We start from the raw sequence: 24481 nt of genomic DNA on the forward strand, positions 1-24481 counted from the left end.
CCAGTTCCCTAACATGGTCCCTCAGGAGCTGCAGCTCGACACACCGGGCGCAGACATAGCCCTCCCGGAGGCAGGGAGACTCCGGGAACTCCCACATCTGACACTGAGTACAGGAAACCGCACTCATGCTCCTTCCTTAACTCAAGTCACCTACCTCTCCTCGCCCCTTTATGCCTAAGCCACTTGAGCCAAAGCCCAGAACACTCTGCTACCTCTCACTCCGCTGCCTGCTGGATATGGCGGTTGGCTTTTTAAACTGCCCGCGCCACGCCTGCGCAGTCCAGCCCCCACCCTACCACTTAAAACTTCTACACCCTTATAAAAGTTTTAACATCAATGGAACCAAATTTTGGGCAGGGATATAACAGGAATCATTGTCAACATTGACCAGTTTGCACAATGATGCATGTCTAAGTTACTATCCCATTGAGTCAGAAAAGCAATAGTGATTGTTTGTGCCTGGATTGATCATCGCATTAAGAATATCACATAGATTGTGGAATCCATTCCTCCTCACAATTTTATTAAGTCTATGTGCATTGAACAATCTTGTATCCTGTGACTCACAATATGCTGACGTGGACCTCTTGGTGAATATAAAAGGAAAAACATAGGATATCCGTATCAAAGTTGAAACACAACCTGGGTTGGGAGGCTTATTGTCCTTTTTGACCTACCAAAATCTTCACTTGAGCTGTTCATAGCTGCTGTCAGTTTTTGCCTCTAGAAGTGGGAATTTGATCTTGTGATTTAAATGTTAATTGCTGCTGTTGCTATTAAATAATTCCTCCTGCTATCACGAGAAGTAGAACTGTAGTGATGGAAATTTCCATTCTAGAAAATCGGATTTTGATACTAGTGGCTGCCTTCAGGCACATTGCACATTAGAAAAGGTGTGATGCTGATAAATAATAGATGGTCCTAAAAATTCACGCAAATGAAGTCTTCCAATTTGTGTTTGTATAATATCTAAAAATATATAATAAAATAGAATATCTGCTTTCCACACATGGCTCAGTAACAAACCTAGATATCTGGAGTTTTGCATCTAAGTTATACTTAGTATTAGAAAGTGCACTACACTCTTAGTTTTCCGAAGACCCCGCATGGGAGGCCCGGAGGGGACCTAATTTAAATTTTCTCCATTGAAAATTGATGAGATTTTTTTCAGGTCTATTTTTAAGGTAGTAAATATTTAGTTGGACCTGACCTAAGCACTTTTGGTCTACCTGAACCATAAATAAAAACTGAAAATTTGTGCACTGAGTTTCTGCAGGGGACTAACTGTGATTTAAACCAGTTAATTATATCAGAGAGAAGGAGCCAAGCTTAGAGAAATACTGAAGAAATGCTTTAGATACTATTACTGAGGATGTTTACAATAACCAATGAATCATTGTTTTTGGATGCTTCTGGTGGAATGGGAAAAACTTTCCTTATTAATCTACTTTTGGTTAAAGTTCAAAGACAAAACGTGATTTCCCTGGTTGTGGTCTCATTGGACATTGCAACACTTGGGACAGGGGCAAACTGCGCATTCAACTTTTAAACTATCTTTAAATTTGACAAATGTGGAGGCAAACATTGGTTGGAAAAATGCAAAGGAAATAAATTCTAAAAGATTGTAAACTTATTGTCTGTAATGAATGTACATTAGCTCACAAAGCAGTCATTGAAGCGTTAGGTCAAATGTTGCAAGATCTTAGACAATAATGAAATTAATGGGAGGTACTACTTTAGTAATAGCTGTAGATTTCCATCAAACACTACCAGTAGTTTTGCAAGGTACTAAAGCAGATGAATTGAAAGTCTGTATTAAAGCATCATATATTTGGGAAAATATTAAATGTGTACACTTGAAGACCAGCATGTGAGCGCATTTGACGGGCAATCCATCTGCAAGAGGGTTTGCTTTGAACTTAAGTTAAGAAATGGGGTAGTTAATTTGGGTCAAACTGTTACATCACTTCATGATCAGATCCAAGCTGTTTTCCAAAATGTCACTCAACACTATTTGAATTATCAATGGTTGTATGAAAGGGCAATTTTAGCACCAAATTTTAGCAGTGCAGTCAATCAATAAAGACCTTCTTTCAAAGCTTCCCAGGCAACCTGTACTATATATGTATTGACAGTGTGACATACATTGATAAGCCTGCACATTTTCATGCTGAATTTTTAAAGAGATCCACCACTACTATGCAATGGCAATAGATTTTCAGTTCAAAAATTACTACCACTTATAATTGAGGCTACGATGATGACTGGCAATGCTGTTGGCGAATATGTCTTCATCCCTCAGATACCATTTGATCTACCTTTTCAATTCGAGTAACCTCATTTTCCTGTTCAACTTAGTTTTCCTCTGAGCATTAATAAGGCACAGGGACAGTTGCTAAATGTTATTGGACTTGATCTTGAAACTCAGTGCTGTTCCCCTAGTCAGCTATGTGTTGGTTGCTCCAGAGTTGGGGATAAAAATATATGCTTTTACACCAGAATCAAAAGAAAGAAATATAGTGTATTCTGAGGCACTTTAACATTGAAATCAAGTTACACATTATGTATAGCTACATACATACTTAAAGAGAACTATATTAAATGTTATTTTTGTATACATACTTATTTTCAGTGTGTATGATTTTAGTGGTTAGTTTAGTTAAACAACATAATTTTAACTCTCTAATTATATTATTTATGGAATTAAATATTTAAGTTATGTTTTATTTCATGTACAACAAGTGTCATAAAACCTGATTGCCTGGAAATGTGTGCAAACATCATGATTGACAGCATAAAAACCCAAGCAATGCTGTGGACAGCAGCTAGTAGATGAATAAGATAATCAGTGTCAAGATTGTGAAGGATATGTGTGGTTATATTCCACTGGAAGTCATCCATGATATTTTATTGAATACTTTGGTCAAATTTGATAATGACAAACTTTCCAGAATTTAACGTCTTTTAAAATAAAAGCACTTTATAGCCCTAAACCTCTTGTTGCAATATTTGGGCACATTCCCTAGAATTGTGAGATCTATAACTAATTAAAACAGCATTTTTATGTAACTTTGACTATCCAACATATTTGCATAAAAGACAGAGTAAATAAACACCTTTGTGGGGAAGTGTTACTTAAAAAATATAATTGTTTTCTGCTGTTTAGCTGCTCTCTTAAGCCTTTATCTGTGCTAAATTGAATTCTCTAGATTTTATTCAGAGAACTTCAGGTTATTTGAAAGTTTTGGGAATTTATCCAAATATTAAAATAAATGAATGCATCAGATTTTGCTGGATCTGAACAAGGCTTTTAATAGTGATGTCTCTGTACTTTTTTGCTCAGACAATTGCTGGAAGTGCACTTTGATAATGGTACAAGGGTATCATGGGTCCTGCTGAATGACAGGATAAACAGTGTTTCCTTAACCACTGAGATTAAAGGTTTAAGAAATAGAGAAAAGACTGGGAAGGAGGGTGAGTGAATCTGGTACAGAAATGCACGTGCACGGAGAGAAAAGAAGGCCGGATTAAGAGATTGGATAAAAAAGACAAGATTGAAAAAAATCTGAAATCTAATGTTTTTAAAATCTCCAAAACATTCAACCTGAAGGGATGAACACAATTTTGATTTTTCATTTTCTGGGCCGAAGTGGTTGATTAGTATCAGTCTTAGGATAATTGTGATGTTAATAGATCTTATTTTCTGAACCAAGTTCAATGGACAATTAGTGTGCAATGTAAATCATAGGACTGAGGGGTAAAAATCATTCAGTTTCTTGTGAAGATGAACAATTCACAGAGTATCTTTCTGGAAGCTAATATGAGCATGAATAATATTTTACAGCAAAACACTGGCCATTTAAAAATCCTGCTCTATCTTGTCATTTTGTCTGTGCTACTTCTAAATCTCAATGTATACAAGTTAATTGTTATCCATTTTTATGTGTATTTGATAAAATGTCCACCTGGGCTGATGTTTATCCATTATCAATAATGTTATTGAACAATATTGGAAAGGTGTCACAAACTGGATAATATGCTGTGAATCATAAGACAGGTGGTGAGGGACTGAGACAATCTCGTAAATCACAAATAAATCTTGAATGATTTATTGAATCTTGAATCATTGTCTGAACAGTTACATTGTATTATATGTTTTTAGGGGATTGATTTTATTCAGTTTGAGATTTTGTCAACTGCATATGTCGTTATACGGTAATGGATTAACAAATGATAAACACTGCATTTGTTGCTGAGAAACAATAATAACACTTCACGTCCGGGCTACACATAACAACATAGAGAATAAGAGTGGGAGTAAATGATTTGGCTCTTCAAGCCTGCTCTGCCATTTAATGCAGTCTCAGTTCATCATCTGTCTCAATGCCATATTCCCACTGTCTTCCTGCACCCTATGGTACCTTTTCTATCTAGAAACATACCTCCTTAAATACATTCAGCGACTTGGCCTCTACTGCTCTCAGAAGCGGAGAATTCCACAGATTCAGCACTCACTGAGTGAAGAAATCTCACCTCATCTCACTCCTAAACCTCTTGTCCCATGACTCCTTGTTCTAGATACTTCACTTAGGGGAAACATCCTCCCACATCCAATCTATCAAAAATTTTGTGTGTTTCTATTAGATTCCCTTTTATTCTTCTAAACTCTAGCAAATACAATCCTAGTCAACTCAATCTCTTATTTAACAGTCCCACCATTCCAGAATCAGTTTGCATTCCTTCTACAGCATGTATATCCTTGCTTGGGTAAGGAGATCAAAACTGAACACAATACTCCTGGTGTGCTCTCACCAGGCCCTGTAAAATTGTAGCAGGACGCCCTTGCTCCTATGCGCAGTCTCTTGGTATGAAGGGCAGCGTACCATGTGATTTCTCAACTGCTTGCTGCACCTACACATATACTTTATTTGATTGGTGTATAGGAACACCCAAGTCTCTTTGTACATGAACACATCCCAATCTAACACTATTTAAGTAATACATTGACTTTCTGTATTGACTACTGAAGTAGATAGCTTCACCTTTATCCAGGTTATGCAGCACCTGCTGTGTTTTTGCTCATTTACTCAATCTATGTTGCCTTGAAGCCTCTTTGCATCCTTCTCACAATGCATGATCCCACTTGGTTCATTTGGCAGACTTCAGAATATTACATTCTGTTTCCTCTTCCAAATCATTATGTATATTTTGCGTAGCTGAAACCCATGCACTGATCCCTATGGTACTGCCTGAACATCAAAAAAGGCCCAATTATTTCTGCACTCTTATTTCCAACCATTATTCAATCCATGCCGATATGTTATTCCCCAGTACCATGCACATTAATTGAACACACTAACCTTTCTAACCTTTTTGTGGAACTTTATCAAAGACATCTGAAAATCCAAGCATTAACATCCGCTGGTTTCCCATTATCTATTCAATCAGTTACACCCTCAAAAGACACCAGTATGTTTGTCAAACATAATTTCCCCTTCGTTGACTTTGTCTAATCCATTTGATATTTTCCAAGTAACCTGTTATCTCAAACTTCATAATAGCCCCTAGCATTTTCCTCACTATTGATGTAACTTCTCTGAAGTTTACTTATTTCTTTCTCCTTCTCTTTTAAATAGTTGGGTTACATTCGCCACCCTCCAATCTGTGGAACCATTCCATAATCTATATAATCCTGAAAAATGGCAACCAATGCATTCACTATTAAACACAGTTACTTAACTTTCATCTCAGAGTATTAATTACCAGGCCCTTGGGATTTACCAGTGCCATTCATTTCTCCACACTATTCTGTTACTAATCCTAATTTCCTTTAGTTTCATTTGATTGGGAAGATACTTGTGTCCTCTTCAGTGAAGGCAGAACCAAAATATGTCTTTTATTGCTCTGCCGTTTCCCTCTTCTCTATTATGACTTCTCCTGTTCTGACCATGGGGACCGGCACTTGAATTTTCTTTAATTGTTTCTTTACATATTTGCAGAAGCTTTAACAGTCCACTTTTATGTTCCCAACAACATATGCTCTCATACTTTACTCTTGCTCTCTCAATTGATTTCTTTGTCCTCTGCAGAAATCTAAACTCCTCCCAATGCACAAGTTTGCTACAGAAAAAATAATTTGAAACTTTGTCAAAATCTCAAAAAAAAAACTCACAACATGAAGGAATGAAACTTCACACATTTCCTATTGTAAAATGCAACGGATTCAGTTGCCCATAATATCAATCAATGGCCACTCCAAATAATAATCTACAGACGGTGACATCAATGGAATCCCCGACTAAAGGTCCTCTTCGTAATTTGGGATTCTGAAGCAACGGTTTCAGTTAAGGTACATTATCAAGAGTAAAAACAACTTGTCCTATATTTGGGTTAGGACAGCTCAGCAGTGATACCAAGTACACAAATGGTTCTCTGCCCCAACATCGACACCATTCTTTTTTATGTGTACAATGTGTTTTCTAGAATTGCTGGTTGCACACACATTGGCTGCAGAATTCCTTGCATTCAGTGGTGATTAAAATTCATAAGTACTTCAGTGGCTGCAACACACTTTGGAGTGTCCCAAGGATGCAAAATGTGCCAGAGAAACACAGAATTTTTAAATATTGCTTATTAAAATAATAAATAATTAAAATAACTAGTCCTTGTATATGCAATGTCTTGAGAATTCTGGATTGCAGGCTTGGTGTACTTCTCATATGACAGCTTTGTTAGTGTGAACAGAAATGAATTGAAATGGTTTGTGCATCAGATGAAATTTCAGTATATCAGGGTTCATAATTGCTGTGTTCCAAGTGTAACACACATGATAAAAAAAAGATAGACAGAACAAATATAGAATGGTTCCCTCCGGATGTGATCAAGGGTTTCCAGAAGGAGCTGACAGCATTGACAATCGTAAGAGCTGATAATTTATACCCAAGACAACAGAAATAGCACAAATAACAACAATCCCAAAGGTGAAGGGTTCAGGGAGACTTTCTGGCAAAAAAAAAACAAAGTACTGACATTAAAATTACAGCAGCTTGGCTGAGGCTTCCAGTTACAAGCAACATCTGAGAAGTCTATGGTTTTATAAAGGGCCACTGGAGAGGTGGAAAAGAACAGAAAAATGCTGTGATATTTGTCCTGCACCTTTGGAGAGTGAAGGAGGCATAAGTAAACAAAATGGTCCAAACTTAAACAGGATTGTATGTTTAAGGAGATTCTTAAGGAAGCAGAGGGAGGCTGAGAGCTGGAGAAGTTTACAGAGGAGATGTTCAGTTGAAGTACCTGGAGGCACACCTGATAATTGTGTTGAGGAGAGGGTCCACGAGGTCAGAGTCAGAGCAGTAGAGAATTACTTTGGGTTTGTGTGACTGACAGGTGAATTGAAGCAGTGAAGGGATCAAAAAGTGTGCATGAGCATTTTTAAATCTGAAGTATTGATGAGCAGGAATCCTCAGTAAAGCAAGGAGTGATACATTGAAGCAAGACATGATGCACAGTGGAGTGCCACTGAATGAGTTTTGGAGGAGTTGAAGTTGGTGGAGTTTGAGTGACCACTCAGGACATCCTTAGAATAGTAAAATTTGAAGAAAGCAAAGATGTGGAAAAGAGTTTTAGCAGCAGATAGGCTAATGTTAGGGAAGGAGCATTGTTTGTGATAGGTTTCCATTCAAACCCTCTTCCAGTCATCTATAACCCTAAATAAAGAGCTCCATCATGCTACCTTGTACATAATACGATTTGTGTTCTCTCACCTTTTATACTATGTGGATGGTATGACTCCACAGTCCAACTTCATCATTTTGTCACATCATTTTAACAATCTGAAAGTAGAATTCTGGTGCATATTGGACAGCAACTTCAGCAGAAAATATTTAACCTTCTGGAACATTGAATGCTGGTTATTAAGTCAATAGGAATAATAAACATTAAGACATGTCCAAAATAAAAAAATCTTCCAAGTATTGGAGGGTTGGAAGTTTCAACATAAGTTACATAAAATGTATAGAGCAGAAACAGACCATTCAGTCCAACCAGTTGCCTCAGTGTTGACATGCCACAAGATCCTCTTCCGACACTTAACCTCAACCTATTATTTCCCTCATTGTTTCTCTCTTATATTTATTGAGCTTTCCCTTAAACTCACCCATGTAATTCTCTGTTCACCTCCTTCACTCCATATTCTCACCAATGCAATAAGATAGCCACGTATCCACAGACCTCCTGTGAAGCATCCTATAGTTTTGCAGGATGAGTTTAATGCTGAGAAGAATCCTTGCCTCCATCCCCTGTGGGAACTGTGAATATAATAGGTGGAAAGTATATATCCTCCTGATATGTGCTCCCAAATCGGTGATGCTCTTTGCTAGCAGCAAAACATTTGCCATGAACACTACGCAAAAGATGCATTTCACTGTGTGTTTCAATGTGCATGTGACTAATAAAGATACCTTGTATGAGATAGACACATCAGAAAGCTTATATTGTGTAACTAGTTATAAAGTTGTCACTTTCTATGCCAATCACCCTCTCAGTTGCAAATCCTCTAAACCGAACCCTCACCCCCAAACCAACCATTAGTATACCATCCATCCTTAAAGGCTACGAATCTTTGCAAATCCAAATTTTCACATCAAGCCTGAGAAATCTGACTCTCGGGAAAAGGGTGTTAATTAGTAAACCATGGCTAATACTTGTTAAGTTGCTTCCTTCCCTCAGCTTTCCTTCCTTCCATAATTCACAAAAATTATCTTAGTCATTTTAATGCCTCCTCTCTTATTTCCTTCCTTATCATATTTTACCTTTGGCAGCAGCAGATTAGACTTGGGAATTGGCTTCTCAGTACATAAAAGATATTTACATTTCATCTGGTGACACTCTTCTCCTTAGGTCAGTAGGTTTTTGGCTACAAGTTCATCAATCTGATTCATAGTTGAGATGGTTTTGGGACGTGTCAAATTTTGGATGACTTGCTAAGTCCCTATCTTATTTGTCTATTACACTTTATCTGTTAAAGATCCAACTGCACAATGCATCAAATAGTGCTCACCAATATTCACTCAATCAGGATCACCAAACTAGGGAATAATACTCTCAGTGCTGTGACAGGACTGATGCAGAATGACTGCTGTGGCTCTTCACATGGCAAAGGTCACTGCACAATGTTTTGGAACCATGGAGACATTTTGACAAGGGTGATTGGGGTACGATATAAATATAGGCAGTTAGATTTATCTTGAATATATTCTTCTGTCAATTTTTAAACTAATGTGCATCATTTCAGCTTTTGCGAAAACTTTTGTAGAACAGACACTGTTAATTACTGTGATATTGCTGGTGATGTGTTTTTTTATTGCATTGCACTAACATCACAGGAAATATCTAGGTGATGGTAATTGTACAGTAACTACCCATTTCAGAGTGATTAATGTAATTTTATAGAGTTTTAAATGGTTTGTCTTGGCTGTAGGTTCTCCTAATTGTCATTACACTGATTCAAATGGCCCATAATTGGGCTTGCAGTTTTGACATTTCTACAAGGTGGCATGGACTATTTTGAGTAAATCCAAAAGCACTTCCCAAAAATATTAATGAGTCCCCTCGGTAATTTGCTTTATATTAAACTCTTATCATAAAGTGACAATGATGGTCTTTCAGTGAGACTGTGAATTTGTGAGTGGGAGGTCGAATCGGTAAAATTCCAATAATCAACTAACCATTGTTTGGAAATCCAGATGGTTCAGCATCTGGCTCACCAGGTGCTGACACCCGTGCTCCCTTCAACACACCAGGTCCCTGGTCCCACACTCCCTTCAACACACTGGGGCCCTGGTCCCACACTCCCCCAACACACCGGGACCCTGGTTCCCACACTCCCCCAACACACCTGGACCCTGGTTCCCACACTCCCCCAACACACCGGGGCCCTGGTTCCCACACTCCCTTCAACACACCGGGGCCCTGATCCCACACTCCCTTCAACACACCGGGGCCCTGATCCCACACTCCCTTCAACACACCGGGGCCCTGATCCCACACTCCCTTCAACACACCGGGGCCCTAATCCCACACTCCCTTCAGCACACCGGGGCTCTGATCCCACACTCCCTTCAGCACACCGGGGCCCTGATCCCACACTCCCTTCAGCACACCGGGGCCCTGATCCCACACTCCCTTCAGCACACCGGGGCCCTGATCCCACACTCCCTTCAGCACACCGGGGCCCTGATCCCACACTCCCTTCAGCACACCGGGGCCCTGATCCCACACTCCCTTCAACACACCGGGGCCCTGATCCCACACTCCCTTCAGCACACCGGGGCCCTGATCCCACACTCCCTTCAACACACTGGGGTCCTGATCCCACACTCCCTTCAACACACCGGGGCTCTGATCCCACACTCCCTTCAACACACCGGGGCCCTGATCCCACACTCCCTTCAGCACACCGGGGCCCTGATCCCACACTCCCTTCAACACACCGGGGCTCTGATCCCACACTCCCTTCAGCACACCGGGGCTCTGATCCCACACTCCCTTCAGCACACCGGGGCTCTGATCCCACACTCCCTTCAGCACACCGGGGCTCTGATCCCACACTCCCTTCAGCACACCGGGGCTCTGATCCCACACTCCCTTCAGCACACCGGGGCCCTGATCCCACACTCCCTTCAGCACACCGGGGCCCTGATCCCACACTCCCTTCAACACACCGGGGCTCTGATCCCACACTCCCTTCAGCACACCGGGGCTCTGATCCCACACTCCCTTCAGCACACCGGGGCCCTGATCCCACACTCCCTTCAGCACACCGGGGCCCTGATCCCACACTCCCTTCAGCACACCGGGGCCCTGATCCCACACTCCCTTCAACACACCGGGGCCCTGATCCCACACTCCCTTCAACACACCGGGGCTCTGATCCCACACTCCCTTCAACACACCGGGGCTCTGATCCCACACTCCCTTCAACACACCGGGGCCCTGATCCCACACTCCCTTCAACACACCGGGGCCCTGATCCCACACTCCCTTCAACACACCGGGGCTCTGATCCCACACTCCCTTCAACACACTGGGGCCCTGATCCCACACTCCCTTCAACACACCGGGGCACTGGTCCCACACTCCCCTCAACACACCAGGGCTGGTATTCCCATGTTCCAGTGGGTTTGCTGGGAAATTTATTATACTATTGTGTAATATATTTTTTAAAGAAAATGAATTAAAAGTGTGATGGAGTAGTAATTGGAGTAATTAAGTTAGACCAGAAAATCCACTCGCCCAGTGCCAGCAAAGTCCCAAGCGTAACAAAGCTTTACTGTAGTTTTTTTGATATGTACAATCTCTATATCACTACAGATTAAATTTTGTAACGTGACAGTTGATTTATAACATGTAGGAACAGTGTTAAGATGTTGCTTGCTTGTGAGAAAAAAAGGTTGCTGCTGAGAGAAAGTGATAGAATTTCTTTGGCAAAATGAGCTAATTAGTTTGGATTTTTTTGTATAATCAATCAGTTGATTTATTATGGCTTTTCCTCTGAAATGTGATTGGTTCATAGTTAACCAAGTGAGAAGAAGAAAATGGCCTTATAGCCGCAAACCATAGTTTTTCTCTAGCTAGAAATATGAAGTGTATTTGAGTGGTTAATGGAGATCCTCAGTAAGTCCTAGGGAGTCCTTGTATCTTCAATGAAGGTGACTCTCTTAACATAGCCTTCTGTTTGGATTAATGTCAATATTATTCAAGAATGATGATGCTGTTGCAGTTATCTACTCGTCAGTTTGAGTTGTTAATCTGATGGAACATTATAGTATTTTTACAACGCAGTCGTGGAAGGATTGGGTTTGATTCCCTGCATTTTATCACAAAACTTATACTTTGACCACAGTATAGGGACTTGTGGGGCAAACCTCGCGTAGCAACCAAACACAAGTGTCTGCACTGCTGTCAAAATCGGGGACATTCTCTCATTCAAAAACCTTGCCTTAGAATCCTTGCAGGCTGACTCTGCTGAGGTGTGTCCCCAAACAACACTTCACTCATTGCTGCATTGCAGAAGTCAAGAATGGCTCAACCAGCTAAGGAAGAAAGTTGTGGGTGGCAGAGTTGGTAGAGCTGCTGCCTCACCAGGTTCAACACTGACCCCCGGTTCTGTTTGTGTGGAGTTTGCACATCCCTCTGGAGACTGTATGGGTTTTCTCGGGATACTCACGTTTCCTTCCGCATCCACATCCCAAGCCAATGCTGATCGGTAGATTAATTGGCCACAGTAATTTGCCCCTTGTGTGAGTGGTATAATCTCGGGAGGAGTTGATGGGGATGTGGGGAAAATAAAATGAGTTAAGGTAGGATTCGTGTAAAAATAGGTGCAGGCTGATGGTCGGTGCAGACTCAGTGGTTCAAAAGGTCTGTTTCCATGCTGTCTCCCTCTATGACTCTATGACTTTGTATCCATTCCTAGGAAAGGCATTTGGCTGCAGTGCTAGTATTCATAGTGTGCACTCCTATCCTTGGAGACTTCTTCCAGTGTCATGTCTTCTGTCAATTGACTTTAGGCTGTTTTATTTAAAATTCAAGTCATACAATTTTTGCAATGCTGTTTTAGATGAGCGTCATGTAAACCAATTTCTATGCCTCTGTCTAATCTTCTGCATTGGAAATAGCCAGTATGGTGGCCTCTTGGCATGTGTATAACTGCAGTCAACAAAGGAGTAGGGAAGAAATGACTTAAAAGCCATTGCACTCAGAGGTAACAATAACATTGTCCCAAATTTTGCACTCAATGGTAAAGAAATGGCATTTGGCATTTACCTTGCTGACAGCCACCCACAGAGCTTTTATGAGTTTGTCAGAAGAGATTTCCTTTAAAATGGTGTCTTTTTCAATGCAGTGCTCTCTGCAGGGAATCTGTAGTGTCTGAACAGAAAGCCACAGTTTTACGTAGGGAAAAGAAAATTGCGGAGTCCTTGCTGAGACACACAGAGTACGAGTGAGAAAGTATAAACCATCAAGTATACAGTATTTAAATGACACACAAATAGTGATGTATAGATTGGGAAACACAGCCTGGATTAATGGAGACAGGTAAAAGGAAATGGGAAAAGTATTTTAAAAACAATTTCTCCATTGCTTTTTGTTTGAGAGAGTTTGAACACCATGGTTATAAAAATATTTTTTCAAAGCAAGAGAGGCTGTCAATTATCACACTATTAAGTGTTCACAAGCTCCTGAAACTACAGACAGACCTTCAAAGCTGTATTGTGTGTGGAACTAGTGGGCAGATACAATTATCTCTTGACTTACAAAAGGCTTGGATTTCTGGAAACTGTAACATTAAGCAAACTTTCATAAATCAAAAAGGTGAAGTAGACCATGGGTGTTTTGATACAATGTAATCCTGGGAGCAGAGAGTGCCACACAATTTATGATAATAAAATAGATGCATAAATCAAGGATATCGGAGCTAAATGTGTAAAGTGAGGACCACCTGTATAGTAGGTTTACAGCATGCAGTGTGAGTGAAGACTCAGTTGTGCAACCAGTGGAGGAATAGGACATCTCTAATAGCAGCTTCCAGTTTTACATTTTTAATTGTACACGACTATTCCAAAGATTGTAAGCTTTCCTTCATTTAAGCTTTGCTGTTATTCTCATCATACATTTCAGATGTTATATGGTCAAGATGTTAATCTTTTAACGATTCCATTGATATTCCAGGGCATGTGGAATCCAGCATTTGGAGAGAGCAGGAGACAACCTTTCATTCTTCAATTCTCTCTACTTCTGCATTGTCACCTTCTCTACAGTTGGATTTGGTGATGTGACACCACAGATCTGGCCTTCGCAACTCCTTGTTGTCATAATGATATGTGTTGCTTTGGTAGTGTTGCCTCTCCAGGTACGTTGCTAGTCTGGCCACTGGAATGTTTATATATTTGCTGTTAACTTTTTTACTGACCATTATCAGTTTATGAGTTGAGAGTTTCAAACAGGATGAACAGGAAGCTACTCTCATGAAAACTAAACAAAAAATATTCAACAGGTCGGGCAGCATTAATGGAAAGTGAAACAGTTAGTGTTCCACGGAGACACAAGAAAGACTGCAGATGCTGGAAATCTGGAGCAACACAAACTGCTGGAGGAACTGGACTCCTGAAGGGTATTGACCCAAAACATCAACTGTCCATTTCCCTTCATAGATGCTGCCTGACCCGCTGAGTTCCTCCAGCATTTTGTGTTTTGCTCCAGTTAGTGTTCCATTCTTCTTTGCATTAATGGCAACCTCAAAGTTATATTCCTCTCCTGCTGAGAATGGGTTCACAGTCAACTTCAATAGCTCAGCAGGAAGTTCCCAAAACGCAGGTAAATTAGATTGGGTATATGATGTGTAGGGAATTAACGGGGATATATTCTTAGTGAGGAACAATGCATCTGGAAGCTCAATAACCCAGAAATCCAATGACACCTGGCAAGGGGTGCCGGTACATCTCAGTTGTGATCATTGCATGCTAAGGCAGGGCAAATGGTGATAGGATTTACACATAGAGATGGTCTGGATGGCCGTTAGACGATCACCTTAGACTGCTCTGAATACAACAGCACCAGTCATGACTATGGTCTCCATCAGCCAAATCTGTGATTCTAAAAAGGGAACCAGTAAAGTGTTAACTTTTAAATATTGTTACTTAAGTGGAGCTGGTATGTGTAGGAGTGGTCTTGGCAACTTCAGAGTGGTCAAGGACATTGCCAGCTCCCTATAGGTTCTCTCCTACTCATCCCATCTTCAATTATTCCCCCTCACCTTCCCCATCCCTTCCCACTGGTATCAATCTCGGATTCTTATCACTGGTGAGCTGTCTGGGGATACAAAGCAGCTGCCTTCGGCTCTGGTTTCATATAGGTGAACCTGAATCCAAGTAATAGCATTACGCTAACTGCTACACAGCGCCAGTGACCCAGGTTCAATTCCGGCCACTGTCTGTAAGGAGTTTGTACGTTCTCTCCGTCTCTGCGTGGGTTTCCTCTAGGTGCTCCGATTTCCTCCCACATTCCAAAGACGTATGGGTTAGGAAGTTGTGGGCATGCTATGTTGGCACCAGAAGCGTGGCGACGCTTGCGTCTGTCCTCCAGAACACTACGCAAAAATGCATTTCACTGTGTTTTGACATACATGTGACTAATAAAGATATCTTATCTTATCATATCTTATCATATCTGCCTGTTACTGTGAGGGATTGGTCCAGTGGGATGCAATTTCTAGACAATGTGTGGTGAATTGCCATAAAACCTGTATCTATAGCTAAAGTGGCATAATTCCAAATCATTTATCGCAGAAAAGGGAAGGTTAACATGGGTCTAGTATAATGTATTTCATTTTTGCCTGTAGGATAATGACTTTTGAATAAGCCATAGATTTTAAATGATTTCATTGAAGGTACTTTTTTTTTAACATTTTCAGTAAAATAATTGAACCACAAGTTGGCCAATATCTTCAGTCTGGTGACTTACCAATTATCTCTTAAAAGACAATCCCTCATTAGGCCCAAGTCAGAGAAATAGATCCAATCTTGAAAGAAACTTCTTACAGTTCATGAAAAGAACTTTCTTTTACAAATCATACTTTGATCATCAGTACCCAAAACCTTTGAAACAATGATGGGGTTGAAATCACATGTTGGAGAGAAAGTAAGAAAATGAAAAAAAAAGTTCTGCAGAACATAGAAATTATAAAATCCTCTAAAGCTAATTAATACTGATATTGGACTTCCTCACATCAACAGTTTAAACCTGCAGATGTCTATGCAAATGACAAATAATGATGTGAAAAGATGCACGTCTTGTAGCCACTCTTTAATTTGAAGTCGATGCCACTTCAGCATCAAATTTCTGCCCACATTGAGCTGATGTGTATGAAGTTACACAGAGAAAGATAAATTTTATAACTTACGTAGCTGAAGCAAACTTCCGAAATGGTCAATTCCTTACACTTCCTACAAGTTTTCTTCACTATAAGCAAATCTTATAAAATCCTATATGAAAGTGAAACAAAGGTTGACGTTACTGTACAGGGAAATGCCAGTATATATGTCAGTGAAGAGCTTAGTAAAGGGCATTAGGTGGTAACTTACTTTGTCGCCTAGAGTATTTTTGTTCTCTTCCCAGTTTGAAGAGCTTGTTTACCTGTGGATGGAAAGGCAGAAGTCTGGTGGGAATTACAGTCGGCATCGAGCACAGACAGAGAAACACGTTGTGCTCTGTGTCAGCTCCTTGAAAATCGACCTGCTAATGGATTTCCTCAATGAATTTTATGCTCATCCAAGGCTTCAGGTAAAAATAGACAATGGCCTTCACTGTAACTGTGTAGTTCAGAATTTACAGTTAGAGTTGAATCACCTGGACTTGTGTCGACATCCAACAGAACACACTTGCTTTGTGCAGTTCTCCTGATGTGAAATTGCTTAAAGTAGATGTCTGAACCTTCCGTGGGGTAGCAGGAGGACTGCAATATAAACGGCATCCCGTGAGGGACCAGAACAAGCTGCAGCTACAAAACAGTTGAAAAATCCTTGACAGCTGGGTTAGACATACTCCCCAGCTGACAAAATATATTAAGAATTATTTAAACTATTAAAAATGTAAATTATTTAAGAATATTTAAAACTAAAATACATAAAAATAGTTAAAAGCTCAAACAATTGGAAACATTTATTTTTCTGTTTTCCTCCCACATCCCAAAGATGATCTGGTAGGTTAAATGCTTACTGTAAATTATCCCTTAGTACAGGTCATCCCCAGGTTACAACAGGGTTCCGTTCCTGCGAACTGTTCGTAACCTGAACAACTTGCAAGTTATAAATGCAGCCAGCGGCTGAGATCCCAAGATGGCAGAAGATGCCTGCAGCCCTGAAGCAGCCAGCAAATCCATCCCACTGGTCTCCCCAGTGTCCGTCTGTATGTATTGGCTGTGTATAAGTCAGGCATTCATGACCTGGGGAGGACCTCTACATGTTACAGGCAAAAAAAGGGGAGAGTTGATGGGCATGTGAGAGAGGAAATAAGTCGCAGGTATTCAGAGAAATAAGGAGAGGGGGAATGGGATGAATGGGATTGCTCCTCTGGGAGTTGAGATATCTTAATGGAGACATGAAAGTTATTGTATAAATTCAAGCCCTTCTTCCTTTATGAGGTATGGAAAAGCTGGTTTTCATGCAGCATTTAAGACTGAAATTTGCTATAAAGTGAACAGTTCCAGCTTCAGCATTTGTTCCAGAAATAGATTTCAATGACACAGATTTATTTTGAGTGATTCTACATTTTCTTCCCAAACCATTTTCAGAAATGCATTTATTGAAAGGCTGAGTACAGCAACAGAGAACCACAAAGGCAGGAAGTGAGGAAAATGATTAAGGTTAACAATTTTCTCCCAAGGGAAAGGACCTTTACATAAACAGACCAAAAAGCTAACAAGTGGATTTTCATTAATTTTTAATTATTTGATTTTTGAAATGAATATTGAGAGCAAGACAGCCAGTTTAATTTTGAGAGCAGTCTGGACTTTTCTAATGATAGAAAACAAACTCTGATCTTTGTACGAACTTAGGGGTAAGAAAAAGCCCAGCCTTTATCCTCTCGGCTTGTGCTGAGGTTCTGCACAGATAATTTTCAGCTTCCTTGTGTTTTGGTGCCTTCTAATATGACTCTATTTCCAACTTCAGTTGGTTAGCATTTCTGTGCAGGCAAGTCAGCAACAACAATTTGCACGTATACAAGTCCTTTAATGAAGTAATAAGTGCCAAAGTAAATTACAAGAGTATCATCAAATAAGATTTGGTACTCAACAGTAAGTAGATATTGGGACACTAAGCAAAAGATTGGTCAAAAGTGCAAATTGTAAACAACAGCTTAATGGATGTTAAAGACATTTAACGAGTAACTTCAGTGGGGGAGCGGTGAAACTTAAGGATTGGTGACTTGTGGTGGCCTTGGAGGGTTGTTGAGACAGGAGAAGTTGTAGAGACGGGGATACATGAAGTGTCAGATGGCCACTGTGGGATTTGAAAACAAGGATGAATGTGTTGTAATTCTGGGAAGTGGAGGTCTCTGAGCATGGAGGCAATGCACAACTTTAAATGCAAACAAGTTGCTCTTTAATTTATTTTAAGTTGCTGAACATCTGGCTTGTTAAATTGTTGGCTGCAACAGAGAACAAGACTGCACTGTGAGGTTGGAATGTCTTCTAACATTTCTGTTCCCTTCCAAATTTGTGGCTTGAACATAAGAAAATCTGAGCAGGACTGAGCCTCTCAGCCCCTCGAGCCTGCCCTGCCTTTTGATATGATAATGGTTAATCTGCGCCAAGCCTCTAATCCTTTTCTGTGCCAGTACCCTACAGCCTTCAATTCCCTGATCTTTCAAATATTAATCTACTTCTTTAAATACCCCTAATGATCTAGCCTCCACAACTCATCCCTTCCCACCTTTGGTGGTATCTACAATAGGCACTGTCTCAAGAAGGCAATATCCATCATCAGAGACCCCCATCATCTGGACCACACCATCTCCTCACAGTTACCATTCGGGCAGGAGGTACAGAAGCCTGAAGTCCCATATCACATTCAAGAACATCTGCTTTCCTTCAACCAGTCAGTTCTTGAACCAACTGGTGCAACCCTAATCACTACCTCATTATAGCAACACTGCCCACTTTGATCACTTTGCACTAAAATGGACTTTGTTTTATTTTGTTCTCATTGTGTTCTTTCTTGTAAAAATATTGTATAATTTATGTTTAGTTTATGTTCTTCTTGTGAATGCTGCTTATATGATTCTATGTGCCCTGTGATGCTGCTGCAAGTAAGTTTTTCATTGCATCTGTGCATACGACAATAAGCTTGACTTTGACTTTGACTCTCGGATAGAGAATTTCAGAGATTCACCACCTACTGCGAGAAGTTCCTATGCACTTCAGTTTTAAATGACCACCACCTAATCTTGTAGCAATGTCTCATCATTCAAGATTCTCCATTGGAAGCATCTAAACATCTACCCTGTCATTCCCAATAAGGATCTTGATTGTTTCAGTAAGATCACCCCTCATTCTTCTGAACTCCAAAGAATATAGATATAATTCCTTCGGTGGCTCATGATAGGACAAACCTTCCATCTCAGGAATTAGACCACTGAAACTCTTTTGGACTGCCTCCATAATGCAATGGGGCAATCTACTCCTAGGGCTGTATTGAGCACTTTTGTGATGCCCACCTATGTAAATACAGTTAATATATTTTAATATTTAAATGAGTAAGGATGGAAGATTATTATTTAAAGTTAAGTTGTGCCTGATCTGAATGCATTGTTAATTTGTGCTCATTTGATCCTATTTTATCATGATGTGTAATCAAACCAGTGGTTTGTCTCCTTTATGTTGCAGGATTACTATGTTGTCATCCTGTGCCCAACTGAGATGGATCTTCAGGTGCGCAGGGTATTACAGATTCCTCTCTGGTCCCAGCGGGTCATTTACCTGCAGGGGTCTGCATTGAAAGATCAAGATCTCATGAGAGCCAAGTAAGCCAAGTTGTCATATCAATGTGGCATGCATTTGTACCTGAAACAAAAGGAAGAGACCCAGTGTGGTCCCTGCAGAGTATTAACTTGATGATTGTACATTCAGAATGTCTGTGTCATCTACTGTGTCAGCCAGTGAGTTGGAGACTATGTTGGCTGTGTGATGGTTTCACAGCTAACAGTTTGTTGTACAACAGAGTCAATTTACCCAAGAAATAAAAGCTCAATTGAAAGTGTGTGATAAACTGAACTGATGGCTAAAACCACACAACTCTCCCAATAAACCAGGATAATTTCTCCAGAAGAATGCAGTGATTGGGGGATAGTTATAAATAAACTATGTGCACAAAATAAATCACAGTTACAGCAGTGTGGTCACTGGTCTTCATTTGACAGGTGAATTACCTCATATAGAACATAGAACATTACAGCACAGTACAGGCCTTTCAGCCCACAATGTTGTGCCAACATTTTGTCCTGCTCTAAGATCTATCTAACCCTTCCCTCCCACATAGCCCTCCATTTCTCTATCATTCATGTGGCTATCTAAGAGTCTCTTAAATGTCCCTGATGTATCTGCCCCTACAACCTCTGCCAGCAATGCGCTCCATGCACCCACCACTCTCTGTTTAAAAAAAACTTACCTCTGACATCCCCCTTATATCTTCCTCCAATCACCTTAAAATTATGCCCCTCCATGTTAGCCATTTTTGCCCTGGGAAAAAGTCTCTGACTGTCCACTCGATCTATGCCTCTTATCATCTTGTACACCTCTATTAAGTCACCTCTCATCCTCCTCCTCTCCAAAGACAAAAGCCCTAGCTCACTCAACCTATCTTCATAAGACAAGCTCTCCAATCCAGGCAGCATCCTGCTAAATCTCCTCTGCACCATCTCTAAAGCTTCCACATCCTTCCTATAATGAGGCGACCAGAACTGAACACAGTACTCCAAGTGTGGTCTAACCAGAGTTCTATAGAGCTGCAACATTACGTCGCGGCTCTTGAACTCAATACCCCGACTAATGAAGGCCAACACACCATACACCTTAACAACCCTATCAACCTGCACGCAACCTTGAGGGATCTATGGGCGTGGACCCCAAGATCCCTCTGTTCCTCTATGCTGCTAAGAGCCCTGCCATTAACCTTGTATTCTGCCTTCAAATTCGATCTCCTGAAGTGTATCACTTCACACTTTTACGGGTTGAACTCCATCTGCCACTTCTCAGCCCAGGTCTGCATTCTATCAGTATCCTGTTATAATCTACAGCAACCTTCTACACTATCCACAACACCAACCTTTGTATCATCAGCAGACTTACTAACCCACCCTTCCACATCCTCATCTAAGTCATTTCTAAAAATCACAATGAGCAGGGGTCCCAGAACAGATCCCTGCAGAATACCACTGGTCACTGATCTCCAGGCAGAATATGCTCCATCTACCACCATGCTCTGTCTTCTATGAGCGAGCCAATTCTGAATCCACACGGCCAGGTTTCCCTGGATCCCATGCTTCCTGACTTTCTGAATGAGCCTGCCATGAGGAACCTTATCAAACGCCTTACTAAAATCCATGTACACATTTCCACTGCTCTACCTTCATCAATGTGCTTTGTCACATCCTCAAAGAATTCAATCAGGCTTGTGAGGCACGACCTGCCCCTCACAAAGCCATGCTGACTGTCCCTAATCAGCCCATGCTTCTCCAAATGCCCATAAATCCTGTCTCTAAGAATCTTCTCCAGTAATTTGTCCACCACTGAAGTAAGACTCACTGGTCTGTAATTCCCAGGGTTATCCCTACTCCCTTTCTTAAACAAAGGAACAATATTTGCCACCCTCCAATCATCTGGCACTACTCCTGTGGCCAGTGAGGATGCAAAGATCATCACCAAAGGCGCAACAATCTCTTCTCTCGCGTCCCGTAATAACCTTGGATATATCCCGTTCGGCCCTGGTGACTTATCTATCCTAATGTTTTTCAAGAGTTTCAGCACATCCTCTTTCCTCACATTGACATGAGGAACACATGGTGCTCTTGGATTTTGAAATTAAGCTTGAAACATGAGAAGAGTGAGTGATGATAACTGACTGATAGACTTTGGCAGGTCATGTAAAAGAATGTGGAATCAACAATTTCATTTAACCCAACTAGCACTTGCAATAATTCCAGGACCTTGTGAATGTCAGAAAAGGAACTCCGCAAAGCTTAACATGGGAATGCCCTGAGAGCTGGCATAGAGTCAATGGGCCAAAGGGCCTCATTCTGCGTTGTAAGAAAATACCAGAAAACATTAATCCACAGTATCAGCCCTCAGTTACTATAAAGAGATGAGAAGTGTATTGAGGCAAAAGATAAATGCAAGCAAAACAACACTAAGAGAAAGGAGGAAAGCATTCAAACCCTCCAGTCTGATCCGCAATTCAATTAAGTCATGGCTAATCTGCAACTCAAATCAATTTGCCACATTCATTTCCATATTCCTTGATACATAATTAAGTCTATCAGCTGAAAGCTCCGGTATCCCAGACACCAGAGCTGCTTGAGGAAAGTTACAGATTTCCACCAGTCTTGACGTTAAGTTCATAATTTCCTTTGCAGATAACATGATTCTAATTTGAAAATTATGTCCCTTTGCTCCCACTAAAGATCTCTGTGTCCAGTCTACAAATTATATTTTAAGTCACATCCAATACACCAGGGAATCTACCCCAGTTTTATACAACTTATGTATGTAAGAAGATAGAATTGATAAATAAGAAGAAATCATCTAAAAATAACATAGAGCTCAAACGGAAAAATGTTGCTGTGCCCTTGATGTAGGAAATTGAGGAGGCTGGTTTAATGATTCAGCAACTGTTGTGACATCACTTCATGATAAGTATGGATCTCAAAGGTAAACCTTTGAGAATTGATTCACAAGTGTATTGAAGGATTATGGAATAACTAAGAAGCCAACATGCTTTATGTCTTCCCTTGTGACAGGATGGATGACGCAGAAGCCTGTTTCATTTTGAGCAGTCGCAATGAAGTGGACCGTACAGCAGCGGTATAGTAAACTTGAAAGTGAACTAGGAGTGGGCTAGGAGGCTTAAACCATGGATCCCTTTGTAAAAGGAAAAATCTACCAGAAGTGTAAATGTTCTGGGATCAAGCCTGTATTTCATCATATGGCCTCTAACACAAGGGTAGAATAGGATTGTTAACTCATCATTACTGAGGTTTCATAAGGTGACCTTCTGTCTCCAACCTGTTTTGCATGTCTAATATTTTAATTACTAAATATCAAATATGTAGCATAAATAATGAAAAACAGAACACCCATCTCTTAATGTTCCTGTGATATTTCTCCTGATTGCTCAGAGCTGTGCCCAGATAATCTTTAATTCCTGCAAACTCTCCCTCAATCCTGTACAACTGGTAACCTTCGGGAAGTATTTCATACAGGTGCTCCATTCATGGCCTTTTAGTTTTCCCATTTGGCAGCTGATTATTACTCTTAAAGCTTCAGTGATAATGCTATTGTATCTCAACATGGGATTATCAAATGAGTCTATTTTAAGCACTCTAGTATGGAACCAAGGTGCTTTCATTTACAGTGGAACAAAAGGTTTCCCACTCCTGCTCTCCCCAGACCTTGATATTCTGCAGGTGGAAAATCTCATCCATGATTTCCACAGCCCGCAAAAGTTACCTGTGGCAGTACTTTTGACCTGTAGAATGAATGGAAATAATGTCCTCGATCCTATTGGCACTGTCCTCATCTGGAATTATTGTCCACCATTGCCCCATGCTCGCACTTACCAGGATCAGATGTAAGCAGCTTAATAGGCTGGCCCTCCAGAATCCAGTGGCAGGGTCTGGACAACAACAGGGCACTGAGTGGTGTTCTGCAGAGGTCCTGCCCACAAAATGACTCCACAATCTTTGTCAGCTGGGGGCTGCAAGGCTTTGCCAGCTGTGAAATTTTGATCGATTTTTAACATTTTTTAAATATGCATGGTATTTGAGGACATTAAAACAATGAAACTTGATGTAAATGATTATATATTAGAAAAACACACAAAGCCATAACATTAAATTAAAGCAAAATAATGTCATAAAAGTAACTTACTGTTTCCTTTGTCTCCTGACCCCTGAACCTTTGCCACATGATCCCCACTGAAATCAGTGGGGACTTGGATCCTGCGTCAGGTCTGACCTGGCACAGGATCTGTGAAAGGGGAAATATCAGCCAATCTGGGCCCAGTCACTGGATAAGATAATATATCCTTATTAGTCACATGTACATCGAAACACACAGTGAAATGCATCTTTTGCGTAGAGTGTTCTGGGGGGCAGCCCGCAAGTGTTGCCACACTTCCAGTGCCAACATAGCATGCCCACAACTTCCTAACCCGTACATCTTTGGAAAGTGGGAGGAAACCGGAGCATCCAGAGGAAACTCACATAGATACAGGGAGAACGTACAAACTCCTTACAGACAGTGGCCGGAATTGAACCCGGGTCGCTGGTGCTGTAATAGTGTTACGCTAACCGCTACACTACCATGCCTGCCCATTTCCAGTGGTAAATTGGCAGATTTGGCCTTTCAAATTGGTTCTATGTTTCACAGTGCATGCAGTTCCAATTGAAGCCACAGGCACTTTGTGATTCTGCCTATTTCGATTTTCCTACAACTTCTGAGCTGTATTGTCTACATAGCTCTCTGAGAGCCTCTGGTGGAAGGAGGATGGTAGTACAACACTAATGGCTAGTGCCTTACAAAATAGAAAACACTTGAATGAAGAACTAGATACATTACAGTTCAGTTCTAGGGTAACCTCATTTCATGAGAACATTTTGATCCAATTTTAATTAGATTTTTAAAATTACATCTTATTAGTTTGGATAG

The 24481-nt window shown here is 40.7% G+C and overlaps 1 protein-coding gene across 3 annotated transcripts in view; it reads left to right on the top strand.

Moving 5' to 3' along the window:
• kcnt1b (potassium sodium-activated channel subfamily T member 1b) overlaps positions 1-24481 on the top strand; it is a 225720-nt gene that overhangs the window by 127805 nt on the left and 73434 nt on the right. For all 3 annotated transcript variants that reach the window (XM_052036745.1, XM_052036743.1, XM_052036744.1), the window contains exons 10-13: positions 13732-13912; positions 16177-16341; positions 19445-19581; positions 22573-22636. In XM_052036745.1, coding sequence (XP_051892705.1) covers positions 13732-13912; positions 16177-16341; positions 19445-19581; positions 22573-22636 — 547 coding nt within the window. The remainder of the gene's footprint in view (positions 1-13731; positions 13913-16176; positions 16342-19444; positions 19582-22572; positions 22637-24481) is intronic.

Source organism: Pristis pectinata, chromosome 23 (assembly GCF_009764475.1).
Source record: "Pristis pectinata isolate sPriPec2 chromosome 23, sPriPec2.1.pri, whole genome shotgun sequence".
In the NCBI taxonomy this organism is placed as follows: Eukaryota; Metazoa; Chordata; class Chondrichthyes; order Rhinopristiformes; family Pristidae; genus Pristis; species Pristis pectinata.